This window comes from Ursus americanus, chromosome 25 (genome assembly GCF_024610735.1).
Source record: "Ursus americanus isolate L20-20 chromosome 25, mUrsAme1.1.p, whole genome shotgun sequence".
Classification (NCBI taxonomy): domain Eukaryota; kingdom Metazoa; phylum Chordata; class Mammalia; order Carnivora; family Ursidae; genus Ursus; species Ursus americanus.
Genome location: NC_142151.1, coordinates 11,278,508 through 11,293,929, shown reverse-complemented (window position 1 = coordinate 11,293,929; position 15,422 = coordinate 11,278,508). Strand labels below are relative to the sequence as shown.

The following is a 15,422-nucleotide window of genomic DNA, read 5'->3' as shown; positions in this document are numbered from 1 at the left end:
GGGAATTGTTCAGTATTTCACACAAACTTTTAGGAAAAAGGCTTGGGTTGATTAGAGATCAAGATCTTCAATTTACATCTCAGCGACTTTTTACCAATGGATAAGCGTAAGGCAAGAAAGATGCGTAGAGTAAAAAAATAAGTATTGCAAATTTATGTGATCAGTCTTGGATTCCACTTACCCTTGCAAAAATCTAAAAGTAAACACATGGGAACCACCTATTGGGACAAAGATTCATAATTACTGTATAGAACTCAAGAGCATCAAGAGATGAACATAAATATGTTCCCCTCTAAAGTCTGATGATACACATGAGGAAGCTGTCATATGACACTTTAAGCTCTAAGTTAAAACATATAGAAAGAACTAAGTTCAAGAAAAGTAAAATGACTATGGGACTTCCCAATTTACTACGCCTTACAAAGAACTGAAATAACACTGATATAGATCCTTTGATGCAAATTATTTTATTTGAATTTCTGCAAAGAAAATTTACAAGAATATGTGCATAAAAATATATTAAATTTAATATTGAACATACACATTAAATCACACTAGTCCTGAAATTCTTTACCTTGATGCATTGTTATTGCAGATATAGGTGCAAACATTTCACCAATTTTAAGACACGTGATTTCAAATATACGAAAATTGTACCATAAGACCTAATTTGAAACATTCTACAGATTCCAGAAGTAGGTAATTAGCAATAATACAAGAGGTAAAGTCATGTTCTTAGTACTACTGAATCTTCTACTGCCCACCCGTTCACTCCAAGAAACAGCTAAATAAGCTTTCGTTCACATATGAAACGATACTTCTCTTCACAGGGTTCATCCAAAACACTTCGGCCTGAGCTATACATTACACATTTCTCCTTCCTTAATCCTTGAACTAACGGCAATCTGTAATGAAAAATAAAACATGAACATATGAGAAAAGGAAAGGAGAATATTCAGAGATAGTGTTTTTTATTAAATGTTAGAATTTTTTAAAGCACTTTTAATGAGATTTTAACATATTTTTATTCAAGAGCCATGTTTTCACAATTTCAGAGCACAGTTTACAAAAACTCAGTTATGGCCAAGAATTTTATGTTTTTGCTGTTATTATTCATGGTTTTGATATATGGTGTACTTCTACTTTGTTTACAGAGGTACTGGATAATCTAGTCTGGGAAAACAAATCCAAGCATAAGATCCGTCACTGTCTGATCCTGCACATCCAATGTTTATGAATAAAAATGAGAACCAAAGATTACAAATATACAGAAAATAAGCTCAGAATATTTGAAACATGGGACTATGCTGAAAATAACAGGCTCAAGAAGAGTGAAGAAAATAATGACTATGCTGTTTTCCCTGGACAGCATCTGTGAAGGTAAACATCTACACGTGCATGTAAGCATTCAAGTGCTTATACAAGGCAAAAAAAAAAAAAAAGGTCAAAAGTTGTTTTACGGTCTCAAGCACACGAACTTCATGTCACGTGAGCATAAATTTGGATGATCTAGAGGCAGCTGAAATTGTTAGCTCTCCTCTCTTTTCACGCCATAGAGAGTTTATCCTAGCTACAGTGCTCCCAGAAGTTACAGTCTCTGGTGAGATCTACAGACAAACTCATAAAGAACTAAAAAGACCTGAAAGAAAGAAAGAAAGAAAGAAAGAAAGAAAGAAAGAAAGAAAGAAAGAAAGAAAGAAAGAAAGAAAGAAAGAAAGATAGAAAGAAAGAAAAAAGAAAGGAACTAAGAGGACCTTGACTGCCAGAAACTTACAGATCTTGGGAGACAGTGGAGCCATCTTCCCACAACCAGGCACTACGTTCTTTATGGTAAGAGAGTCCAATCCAGTAATAATATGTACTGGAGATCGCAAAATGCTGATTGGAAACAGAGACAAACATACTAATCAAATCTGAGTCCATTCTGGGAATAATGTATTTTTAAGAAAGTGTCAGCATCAAAACTAGCTTTTTAATCACATGAACTGAAATCATTTTTAATGTCCAGTTAGAAGGTATAGTCATATGCCTCATATTTTCTTCTTTATTGAAAGTATAGTCACATGCCTCACATTTCTTCCTTATGTATTTATTCACTAATTTCCACAAATATTCATTTATGATATATAAATAAATCCCACAAAATATCACTTCTTAAAGGAATAAAAAACAGAAGGAAGAGTTTTCATGGAACACCTCCTTTAAAGAATATTACAATCAAATTTGATCCCACATCAACAGTATCTTGAGGATAAATTTTATAGCTCTAGTCTACTTAACTTATACTCAGGATAGGTTCTTCATGCAGCTAAAGAAATTTTTCACTTTTTCTTAAGGTGGGTAATTTTTCGATCATACTCTCCATACTTATCACACATTATATCCCAGAATGATGACAAAAGATATATAAGTACAAAAGAAATTATAAATTCAATGAACAAACTATAAATTACGAAGTTTTATTAGTCTTTGAATAAAAATAATGGCCTATTATTCATTCTTTGAATTCTTCCCAAAACATTCTTTGTACTTTATCTGGAATGTAACTTGATTTTTATTCCTATAATATAAACCTTAGAGAAATTTCATGTAGGTTATATAATGATTGTTTCAAGATATGACAAACTAGTAAGTCATTAGTTCAAATAACAACCACCCATTTACTATAATTAAAGACAAATCAAAATATTCAGCTTAAAGAGCATATTTTCCTAGGTCAAAGAAAATGTAGGAAACCAGAATTAAATACATGCCAATTTCTCTCCATTTTGAATCTGCAATAGACTGGAATTCTGAGAAGCACAGAAATCACGACTTTCTTTCCAGGTTTTTAATTCAACAGAAAAGAAGTAGCAGTTGCATTGGTCCCCAATCCACTTTTCTGGGCAAGAACAACAGCTAGAGCCTAAGAGAAAAAAACAAAACATGACTATGACATTCAATTATTTCTATGCTATTTACTCATTCAAAAATCATTTGTTATTTCTTCACTATTTTCCACAAATATTCTTTGAGAATCTCCTACTCATACCATAGTTCAGGGGCTATTAATGTGAACTAGTAAGACACAATATGCCTGCTAATAGAGATTATATCCGAGATATAGAGTCAGAGCTATAAAATTTCCAATCATGTATCAATTATATATAATGATGATTTTGGTAAGTATACACAGGAATAAGTCAGTATGTTAAAATATGGGGTAGCGGAGTGTTAATTGGAGGGTGGCTAAAGAAACATTTTTAGGAAGTAACCCCAAATCAAGCTCTGTTGTGCAAATAGGAGTAAACTAGAGATATTTAAAGGAAAATATTTTAGCATATTTCGTGAGTCAGAAAAGAATAGCACGAATTGGAGGATTCCAATGTTTGGATATTTTATTTTCAAAATAGAGATAAAACAATTAGCTTGAAGTCTAATATGACAGTTAACCAGTGATAGCGTCGTGAACATTTACTATCCTCGGTGATAAAAGTCAAGACACAGGGTAGGCACTCAAATCTTTGTCAAGTGAATGGTTCTGAAGTGTAGGGTGGAATGGTCATTACAGGAGCTGGAGAGTGGGGTAAATGGAGAGATGTTGGTCAAAGGGGACGAACTTCCAGTTAGAAGGTGAATAAGTTCTGGGGCTCTAGTGCACAGAGTTATTATTATAGTTAGCAATACTGTATTATATACCCACGAGTGCTAAAAAAGTAGATGTTGAATGCTTTCAGCGTAAAAAAAGAAATGGTCATTATGTGACATGATAGAGGTATTAGCTAATGTTATGGTGGTAATCGTATTGCAACATAAAAGTGTATCAAATCAGCTTGTTGATTACTTTAAACTTATACAACATTACATGTCAATAATATCTCAACAGGGATGGATAAAAATGCTAAGGAAAAAAGATAGATAAATATGATCACAGAAGATGGTGAGACAATTTGGAGACCATTTGGAAAAAAATACCTTAAAAATTGAACTTTGAGCTGGCTTTCACTGGATAAGTAGGGTTAAAAACTACAGAAATCTGTGCACTATATTCTGAGTCATGCAAGAAGCAGAAGCACAGGTAAAGAGATATAAAAGTATGGGCTATGAGCAAACCAGCAAGTAATTAGGATTAACCGTAGTATTTACCGTAACTTATTTTTGACTTGTTACTTAAACCTGAGCACTCATATAGGAAAAAAATGTCATTTCAGGCTAATATTTTCCTTATTACTTAAATATGTAAATGATGTATGTTCAATGTAATTTAAAGCTTTTTACATTAGAAAATAATGAAACATGACTCTCCTACAATTAGTAGGTAAACTCGTATCACTAAGTATACTATTCCACATGTCTATTTCATCCTCTACCAACACTAAGGTTTTCCAAAATATGGAACCTACCTTTCTGGAGTTCTGTGACTGCATCTGGAGACAATGTTGGCTGAATACTTTGTTTAGAATATACTGTAAAAAATGATTTAAAATTTCCTTCATTAGATACAAGCTTATGAAATAATAAAATATTACACATTAGTAAAATGAAACATTTATTACTGAATGGTTTCACCACAGTTATGGTCTTTATACGAACTTGCCTAGAAAAACTTACAATTTTGCAACAAAATTCCCATAGTAGCCATCAACAAAAGGCATGTTACTCCTAAGATCCCAGAAATCAAATTCCATGGAGTGGTCTGAGAAGCTGTAGTGAAACAGAGAGGCAGTAATGATTTAAAAAACAAAGGCAGCGCAAATAATGAATCATGAAACACTACATCAAAAACTAAGGATATACTGTATGGTAACTAACATAACATAATGAAAAATTATTATTAAAAAAATGTAAACTATAATACTGCTGCTTATGTGTGATTGCCTAAATAAAAAGACCTAGTATACCTAAATGAAAATGAAAAAAAAACAAAAACAAAAACAAACAAACAAAAACCAAAGCAGGAGCTGAAGTTCTGAAAAGCAACACGATGGGAGAGAATCTAAAACGTTCTTTAGTTTGATAACCCAATCATCTTGCCAATGAAACACTGGAAAATGAAAATATTCCCATCAGAACTCACCCCAATACCCAAATTTTTATATAGTAGAATTTATTCATTAGTGAAATTATCTGTAAGTTTTCTCCTTTACCTGTCCTGTCCCAGTCAAGTGGACTTACCATTTATTTCTTAATTCCGCAAAGAAGCTTAGGGATCCAGAGTAGGAAGACATCAGCAGGCATCAAGTTGTGTGTTATGGGCTTACATAACAGGTATTTACTTTTACTTTCTCAACAAGAATCACAAGATAATATGATTCCCATTGAGTAGATAAGAAGACTTAAGGTCCGTTAATAATATTATTTTCTCCAGGTATTAAAGCTAGTAAGTATCCAAGTCAGAAATCAAATGAAAGTTTGTCTAGGCCCAGAGTCTTTTACTTAGCATCTTCTATCTTTGCCACAATAGTACTCGGAAATGTGCCCTTCTGTTCATCTCAGTGCCTTCTCTACTTAAGTAATGTCCGGTTGCTTGTAGCTTTGTAGAGGGTTTTTTTTTTATATACGGAAGAGAAGACGTAAGAGCGCTCCGGACCTGGTGTGATGTATGGGAAATAGCTTGGGGACCTGGATTCATTTCACAGTACATTAAATTATGATATATAAGCCACCATTTTTTACAAGAACATTATGTTTTCTCATACCAAAAATTACTGCTTTATTGGCATTTACCCTAAAACTATTTCACGTTAGGAGATTTGGCATTAACATTAACACTCCCGAAAGGTCACTAACAGACAGTCCAATGTGTCAAATTATTAATCTAGGTGATTTGGAGTGTCACAACACAAATGGTAAATTTTTAAAAAACCCTTGTATGCATTGTTCCTAATATTTGGCATTCTCTATTTACTTCAGGGCTAGCTAATATTATGTTGTTCATAATTTAACCTGGTAAATTCAGTTTGCATTCAGAGTTTAGAGCTTGTCCCTGTCAGAAGCCACTCGTTAAATCTGCTGGAAAAGCTTCACAAAATCATTTCTAAGTTACAGATAAAGAATTAAAAAAAAAAAGAATCAGAAGTGGAAAGCGTTAAGGCATGGAAAGCCTAAAATTGCCCATTTTTTCCCCTAAAAGCACTGCCTTGAAATGAGCCATATCCCTGAGATACCTTTTCTGGTTCTTTTCATTTTTTTAAATTTTGTGGCCCGGGCCTCACATACCTTTCATGAGAAATGTTCCGGTGTCGATGTCGGCAGGGCACAGCGCGTACTTAATCAAGAAGAATGGTGTTGTGTTGGTTCACAGAGCTGAGCTGGAGGCTAAACAATCCAAAAGTCGCGCATGAAGAAACTTAAAAGAAAAAAGAGAAAAATTACTTATTTGAACAATGTTATTGAATCTTCTATTGGTGAATGCATGTTATGAGCAAGAAGCAGTAAAGTCACTAGCTTCTAAAATGTTCCAGGAACCACAACACAGGAAATTACCACAGTATGTGTGTAATACAAACCCTTTGACTATCATAAAAAAAAAAAGAAAGGGATTTTTTTTTAATACGTGAGTATCAAAGTCACCTTTAAAAATCATTTGGAAACGGAAATTTTATGGTTTTCAACCTTTGAGTTTACTGGGAATCTGGGTAGATTCGGTATCCTGTTAAATTGTTATCCTGATTCCTTTGTTTTCTTGTCTCAAATTTCACACCCTGAAGCTCTACCTTGAGGGCAGTTCTACAAAACTGCCTTGGTGTTACCTGAGGTTAAACTCAAAAAAAGACTTCAGAAGAGCGCTAGAACTACCTGACACTAAGATTATGAGAGAAAGCGGAGCCATCCTCCCAAAACCAAGGACTAAGTGAATGTCTGACCTGAGATGGTAGCGAGTTCAGAAAGCCCTGCTTAGAAAGAAACACAGTGGAACATGTAAAACAAATACAGTCCCTGCAGCCCCAATTACCCAAGGAGTCATAGATTTACTTTTGCCTATGCAAATCTGGGCACATTGCATTTTAGGTAAAGTAAATGAATGCCATCAGACTCCTCTATTTAACCTCATGTTCCAACATGATTTTCTCTTATAATAAGTAACTAATCACATGACTCATTTCTCTCCCTCTTCCTCTCCCTCTCTCTCTGCCCATTCACTTATGGTTATAAATAACCGCCAAACTGTGCTCATGTTAGGAGACATCAGAACATAAACGCCTTAAGCAACACTTGCTAAGGAATTAGATGCCCCATCTTGGGACATCTGAATTCAAAGAATCTTTGTGAATAAAGCACTTACGTATGTCTTATCGTTTCTAGAGTCAGCAAAAGTTTCAAATGCAGCCATAGCAAGAACTTTTTTTCTTAAAAGGTTGGACTAGTTTTTATATTCATACCTCTAATATGGCTCCACATCTTATTTCAGAGACACGAAAAAGCCCCATTATTTTAAAACAAATGGTAGAAATGAGTTAAAATTGTTATGACTCAAAAAAAGTTTAATTGGTTGTTGAATAAAACAATGGATAAGAATGAAATTCTACTCTTTTTTATTTTTTTATTTTATTTTATTTTTTAAAGATTTTATTTATTTATTCGACAGAGATAGAGACAGCCAGCGAGAGAGGGAACACAAGCAGGGGGAGTGGGAGAGGAAGAAGCAGGCTCCTAGCGGAGGAGCCTGACGTGGGGCTCGATCCCATAACGCCGGGATCACGCCCTGAGCCGAAGGCAGACGCTTAACCATTGTGCCACCCAGGCGCCCCGAAATTCTACTCTTTTTTAAAGCCACATGTTAGAATTATGATTACCTAGTTTATCTCCAGTCACCTAAAGTATAAAACATAAACCTAATCACTTTATTTAAATGAAACATCACCTGGTAAGAACATTGAATATGTATTTTTATTCATAATTAAAACAATTTATTTTCATAGAAACACAGGTGTCTGCTTCTTAATATTTAATAATGGTCTATTTTTATTCATTGTAAATTTTCATAAGAGCTTCTTAACCTTTTTCCCAGAAACCTGAATTTTATGCTATTCATGTCATTTGGTAAGGCACCTTATGCCAGTTTTATAACGACTCTTTTAGGGTACAAATAATTTGTTCAAAAGTTCATTCAATATCTAACAATCAAATCAAAAATATTTGGCTTAATCTTGAAATATTTTTCAGTGTCATGCAAAGGAAAATGTGTGACGCTCAGTTTGAGAAAATATTGATTCATCTCTACTCTCTAACTGAAACACACTAAAATCCTGGCAATCACAGAAGACCCCAGCTCTCTCTCATTTGTGCTTCATTACAAGGGAGGTAGCCCTTGAATCTCCTCCCAATCCACTCTGGAACAGAACAGAGAAACAGAGGAGGGAGAGACAACTTCAGAAAGAAACAAAGAAAGGATTCATATTAAAATTGAAATTTGAGCATGAACTTGTAGGATAAGTTGAACTTAGAAATACAGACCTGTGATTACTGTAAAGTGAGAAATACATAACAGACATGCCTCAAACCAAAACCTAAATAAGATGGAAAAAAATTCAACACACATATTTTCTTCCCATCTTTTTAAATAAAATATACATATTGAAAAGTAATAAAAGCAAAAATTCTAATGAATTATCAGAGGCAATACCTGCAACTATCTATTTCTTTCTATCAAGAAATAGAACATTTCCAATACCCCCAAGATCTTTCCTCACTTAAACTGATAGTTACTACTCTCTTTCTCCTTCCAGATATCACCACCATCTTGACTCCAAAATATCTTGACCTCAAATGCAAACCATAGTTTAGTTTTGCCCATTTTTGAAATTTACAGAACTAGAACAATATAACATAAACTCTTCTGTGTCTGGCTTATTTTCCTCACATTCTTGAGAGGGTCATCTAAGGATCCCTCTCCATCTTGTCGACACTGACTAGGCCAGATGCAAATTACTGTGGCTAGTGGATGAGACACGCTGATTGCTTTGAATCAGTTGTGGTCCAATTTGGACACTGGAGTGGGGTCAACTGTACTCAAAAGGAATAGTAATGCTCATCTAAAGGAAATCCGAAGCACTAGATCTGTAGAAAGATGAACTTTGGGAAATTTTTGGCTCCTTTCAATCATTTTTTTGTTTGTTTTTTTGTTTTATCTCCTTTATTCTTTTTCTTAAGAGAGGTCTTTATGAGCAAGTCTCCCTCCGTCAACATGTAGAAGTTCATTCTGAAGCACAGGGAAGAGTGAACTTCTTCTTGTGCACCAATTACAATCAACTCAAGTCCAGGTTCATCAAGACACAATGTTATAAAGATGAGCAATGACTTCCATGAGCTTTTGTTTGAAAATATGTAGCACGTCCACCATCTCTGAATTTATTATTATTATTTTTTAAGTAGGCTCCACACCCAGCATGGGGCCCACCACAGGGCTTGAACTCATGACCCTGAGATTAAGCCCTGGGCTGAGACCAAGAGTCAGGTGCTTAACCTACCGAGTCACCCAAGTGCCCCTAAATTTACTATTTCTGATGTCAAATGAATGTTTTATTAAAGAAGATAACAGAATTTGACTTGAGAGAGCAGACAGTGTAGCTGAGACATAAGAAAGCAAAATGAAGATAGCTAGTGCTAATACCAAGAGAATACATATACTGTCTTCTGTTAACCTCTTCTTTTTTTACTTTTTATGTCGCAATGCATATAGATTGACAAAGAATTGCAAAATTAATACAGTACAGGTAGTTCCCTGGTACCCTTCACTCAGTTTTCCTCAGGATAACATCTTACACAATTAGAGTATAATATCAAAGCCATAACATTGACAGTCATACAATCCATAAACTAGTCAGATTTCACCAGTTTTGTATGCACTTATTTGCTTGAGGTGTGTGTGTGTGTGTGTGTGTGTGTGTGTGTATAGTTTAATGCAGTTTTGTCTTGTGTATAAATTTGTGTAACCCATATAATCTCTGTTTTTATATTTTAGAAAGTAATTACCACCATTTATTTTGTTACTCTGAAGTTCAGTTGTTAAAGAAAAGACAAAGTAAATGACTGGAACTTTTCCTTTGTTTACCAATTTTCATTTTAATGAGTTGATTTAGTGGGGGAGAATTTTAACATTTATTGAGCACATATCACATCCCTATTCTACTGTTTAATTGAATGTCTCATTAAGTGTATGAGTACACACTTACCAGTATTAGTACATTTAATCGTAGTGAAATACGTGGGCACTCTACTACTTCACTGATGTAGAAATTTATTAATACATCAGAAATTCTGTTTTATCCAATACTTTCTTTAATCACACAAGTAAACGTAACAATAGGGAATCATTTAAATTTTTCTTGTCCTAGAGTTAAAGATCCTGACATTACTTTAAATTGAGTAACCAGATACTTATTGGTGATTCACTTCCACCAATAGAACTTTCCTAAGAGTTGAGTAGGATTGTTCCTTACAGGGTCTTGCTCTGGCTTTCTCTAGGGAGTTGAGATGATCATTTTGTACCTCCATCAAGGGAGGAAATATTTGCCATTAGTAGAAATGCTGATTTTTCAGTTCTTATTCAACATATTGTTTTAATTTGATCTCTGATTTTTTACCCAATATCTGCGCAATTATATTATGGGTTTTAGATACTGCGTTGTTGTTTTGACAAGTAGGGTATCATTTTTACAGTTGTGATTTGAATGACAGTTACGAGTTCAATCATGGATACGAACCAAAGATGTTACACAAGAATGTTTCCCTTTTGTTGGTGGGAATGCAAGTTGGTACAGCCACTCTGGAAAACAGTGTGGAGGTCCCTTAAAAAGTTAAAAATTGAGCTACCCTATGATCCAGCCATTGCACTACGGGGTGTTTACCCCAAAGATACAGACGTAGTGAGAAAAGGGCCATATGCACCCCAATGTTCATAGCAGCAATGTCCACAATAGCTAAATCATGGAAGGAGCCGAGATGCCCTTCAACAGATGACTGGATTAAGAAGTTGTGGTCCATATATACAATGGAATATTACTCAGCTATCAGAAAGAATGAATTCTCAACATTTGCTGCAACATGGATGGCACTGGAGGAGATAATGCTAAGTGAAATAAGCCAAGCAGAGAAAGACAACTATCATATGATTTCTCTCATCTATGGAACATAAGAACTAGGATGATCGGTAGGGGAAGAAAGGGATAAAGAAAGGGGGGGTAATCAGAAGGCGGAATGAAACATGAGAGACTATGGACTCTGAGAAACAAACTGAGGGCCTCAGAGGGGAGGGGGGTGGGGGAATGGGATAGACCGGTGATGGGTAGTAAGGAGGGCACGTATTGCATGGTGCACTGGGTGTTATACACAACTAATGAATCATCGAGCTTTACATCGGAAACCGGGGATGTACTGTATGGTGACTAACATAATATAATAAAAAAATCATTAAAAAAAAAAAAAAAGAATGTTTCTCTTTTTTCCCATAGAGTTAAAAGTACCAGGAAACTGCTTCCCATCAAAAGAAATAGACAAGCAACAAAACCCAAGAAGCAATCAACTCTGCATCTGGTTCAGGAAGAGCTTACTCAAATTCAGGTGAAAGAAACAAAACAACGTGAAAGTTTTGGATACATTTAGATCTTTCTCAGCACTTAACACTGCCTAATAGCTGTTTTATAAAGTAAGATGTCTACACAGGAAAAGAAGCATTCAAAATAACATCCTAATAGGTAACATAGATTTTGGATAAAACGTTGGCATTCTCTAATTATTAAGGGCAGACAGAGGTTTATAAAACCAGAATGGGGAAAAAAAATAACAACATATAATTTGTTTCAAAATTTCTTAATCTCAGCCCTTAAAGCATCTCTCTTCCAATTAATATATTCCATCACAGGAGGGACTTCAGTAGAGAATAAGACCTCATGTAAGACTTGCAAAGAACTTGTTAGCTGCAGCTGTGGCTTGTCAGTCCCCTTGTAGATGAAAACAGTTTTTCTGTGGTGAGCTCTTGGGTGGGTCTTAAGGTTCTCACTCTGAAATAACACACCTAGTGACGCATTGTTTACTTCCTAAAGTCTAAAATTGAAGTATTTTTACTAAATACCTCTGGAATGGCACAGAGATATCTCTTTCTTGACCTTAGACAAAAATATATGCATTGTAAAGCCCTATAATCAGTATGTCTTGATGAAACTTGAACATAAAGAAAAAAATAGGGGCAGTGAAAGAATTCCCTAAGATTAGTAAGACACGTAAGTACCAAACAGGAGATTACTCAGATCAGTAAAAACCTATCAGTCTGGAGAACTCACCTTTTAGTTTTCGTACTGATTTCTCCTCCAGTGAATTAATTTATACATTTCCAAAATCCAGTAGCCTGAACTAAATCTGAGAGAACAGAGGCATATAAAGATTATTCTTTAAAATGTTATAATGTGTCCCTAATTCTTTAGTAGAGAAGTAGCTTTTTATTTATTTGTAATTTTAGTTTGTAAAGTGAATCAAGTTACACAAAAACAAGTACATTATTTAGGTGGTACTTAGATTTGGCAAGAAAAGAAAGGAAAAGAAAAAAAAGAAAAGAAAAGAAAAAAGAAAAGAAAGAAAAGAAACGAAAGAGAAAAGAAAAGAGAAAGAAAGGGAAAGAAGAAAGAGGGAGGGAGGAAGGAAAGAAAGAAGGAAGGAAGAAGGAAAGAAAAAAATTATGAGGGTGGCACAGAAACTATTAGACTCAGTTTCCAACATTTCTAACATTCTAGTTTTTCCATTTGTATCATTTTTCTCATTTTGTAATAATACCAATGATAGTGATACCTATCACTTTATTTTCCTTTAAATCCACACAGTTTTCATAATATATATTATATATAATTTTCATATTTAATAATTATCTGTAAGACAGTTAAATATTTTTCAGTTTACTATATGCCAAGCTTTGTGATAGATCATTTGCATAATTTATTTAATCTTCATAAACCTTATGTTATTGATAGCATTATTTCTTAAGTTACATAGTTGAAAACACAGGATTATCAAGGGAAGTATGCTTATAGTCAACTAGCTAGCAACAGCTGAGCTGAGACTCATTAAGCTTTGTCTACCTCTAAGAGATCAAAATATAGAGAGTCACTTTGCATAACTGTAAGATGATGTATATTATTTGGCCTCCATTGTCCTGGTAATTTTGAATCTTCAATTTTTAGATACATAAATAACCACAGATGTATTAGATGTATATTTTCCATATCATAATAACATATATTTGTGTATATCTATAAACATGTAAATATTTAATGTTTAGAGGCACCTGGGTGGCTCAGTTGGTTAAGTGTCTGCCTTCAGGTCAGGTCATGATCTCAGGGTCCTGGGATCAAGCCCCACATTGGGCTCCCCGCTCATCGGGGAGTCTGCTTCTTCCTCTCCCTCTGTCCCTGCTCCCCCTTGCCTGTGCTCTCTCTCTTGAATAAATAAATAAAAATCTTTAAAAGATATATTTAATGCTTAATAATACACATAATATTTAATAAATTATAAATATGTAAATATATGCATGTACACATACTTGACTATGTACTTTTGTTTTTATGGAGGTAAAACCTAGATTTCAACAGATCATTAAACTAAGTTGTCACTAAAAGTTTATATAACCTCTAATAGCTTTCAGTTATATGCTTTGTTTCCTGGTTTGCCTGTTTTCATTCCTTCTGTCTTCTAAAAAACACAACTTATTTTTTTAATCTGTCTCTATACACTATTATCTATTTGTGAATTTAATGATACTTTCAGATATAAAATAATTCACTTGAAGAAGACATCGGTACCAAAGTAGATGGTTCTTTTTAAAAATTTTTGGGTTTGTTTGCAGTTAGATTTCATAGGACGAAAAAAAAAAGATTTTACCCTGCTCCCTCTTTCTACTCTGTGTGTGTGTGTGTGTGTGTGTGTGTGTGTGTGTGTGTGTGGTGGGAGAGGTGATAAATCTCTAACCAGAAAGGTATAAGTGCAAAGTAAACATTATAACTTGTCAGTAGCAGTTAAAGAATATTTACTATTCACTGTATTTGAGTATCATGTTTACAATGGTCCAGGAAGACACTAACAGGTAGAATGATGAGAATAAATGTTATCTCTAATTTTAAGATCTCTGTCTAGTGAAAAGGTTAGAAAATTATACCTCAATTTTTAATAACATAAGAAGAGCACATCATACATGCTATGAGACGGTAGAGTTAGGTCTGGTAAGTTTGCTTTATGACATGAAGTAGAAAATACAAATTATGTCTCAGCTGAGACAAACCTTCTTTGTCAGTGATAAAGACTTTGGTTTTTTCCTGTAACCTAGGATAATCGAAAGTATCTATATTACACATACTACATTTTATAATTTACTTGTTTAACGTGATTTTTTCCTGGTTACAGGCACCTTTAGAGTGCTGGAAATTAAAAAAAGGAACAGAAATAGCCTGTATTCTGTTTACTTTTTCCCAAGTCATTTAAATGCAGTTGATGCTCTTAGTCTTTGCCGTGAGTGGAATGAGAAGAAAGTGTTGAGTGTTGCGACTGCACGATGAATACTGTAAAAGTGTTGACCAGTAGGCTGAGGTATCCCAGAAGAGTATCACTCCTTGGCTATTTGCTTCATTGTATCATTAAAGTGAAATACTAAATGTTTTGAAACGGAATTATTAGTTAATCTGAATGAGTTTCATTCTTCAACAGTAAATACAGAACAGAATCACATTTTCTATTATATGAGAATTATAAATTTTTGCGGATAGAGTAGGAACAACTTTGATGGAAAAGGAAACTGATATCTGAATGTGTTAAAGCCAATATTTTGAAAATAAATCACTATTTTAAAGATAGTTCATATTGAAATTATTAAGATTTTCCCCAACTCTTATGTAAACAAGCATCGATACTTCCTTTGAAGATATTTCAAGCTAAACTGAATTTCTTTATTTAAGAAATATTCCCGGGTAGCTACTAAGTGACAGACCCTCTTTTGGATGCTGTGAAGATAGTAACCCACGAAAGAAACAAAAACTGTGTTTTGTGGTATTTTAACTCTATTACAGGAATCTAACAATAAGACCACACATATGTAAAAAGAGTTTATCAGATGGAGAAATATAAAACATAGAAGGAGGACTTGAAAAGCTGAGACAGGTGTGAAGTGTGATGGTAAAAATTTAAAGCAGATGATGAAGGAAAGCCTCACTGTGGAAAAGATAACTGAGCGGACAGGAAAGAGGTGGGTGAAGGGGCACCTGGGTGGGTCAGTCGGTTAGGCGGCCAACTATTGATCTCAGCTCAGGTCTTGTTCTTAGGGTCGCAAGCTCAAGCCCCTGTTGGGCTCCACACCTGAGTATGAGCCTACTTGAAAAAAGAAGAAGAAGGAGAAGGAGAAGGAGAAGAAAGGAAAAGAAAGAGGTAAATGAACAAACCGAGCAGCAGGGGGAGGAGCACTGAAT

General features: G+C 34.5%; 1 protein-coding gene across 3 annotated transcripts; it reads right to left on the bottom strand.

Moving 5' to 3' along the window:
• Window positions 1-451: 451 nt before the first annotated feature.
• Window positions 452-6,862, bottom strand: KLRD1 (killer cell lectin like receptor D1). Of its 3 annotated transcripts, XM_087855613.1 has the most exons (7): window positions 6,846-6,862; window positions 6,199-6,328; window positions 4,591-4,683; window positions 4,383-4,445; window positions 2,754-2,905; window positions 1,775-1,878; window positions 452-905 (listed from the first exon to the last, which is right to left on the bottom strand). In XM_087855613.1, exons 2-7 carry the CDS (start codon window positions 6,203-6,205, stop codon window positions 785-787), a joined length of 540 nt encoding a protein of 179 aa, XP_087711739.1. In that variant the 5' UTR covers window positions 6,206-6,328; window positions 6,846-6,862; the 3' UTR covers window positions 452-784. The 3 variants fall into 3 exon arrangements, with proteins under 3 accessions (XP_087711739.1, XP_045637293.1, XP_045637294.1); XM_045781337.2 differs by lacking the exon at window positions 6,846-6,862 and having other exon boundaries at window positions 6,199-6,426; XM_045781338.2 differs by lacking the exons at window positions 6,199-6,328; window positions 6,846-6,862 and adding an exon at window positions 5,155-6,164.
• Window positions 6,863-15,422: the final 8,560 nt, after the last annotated feature.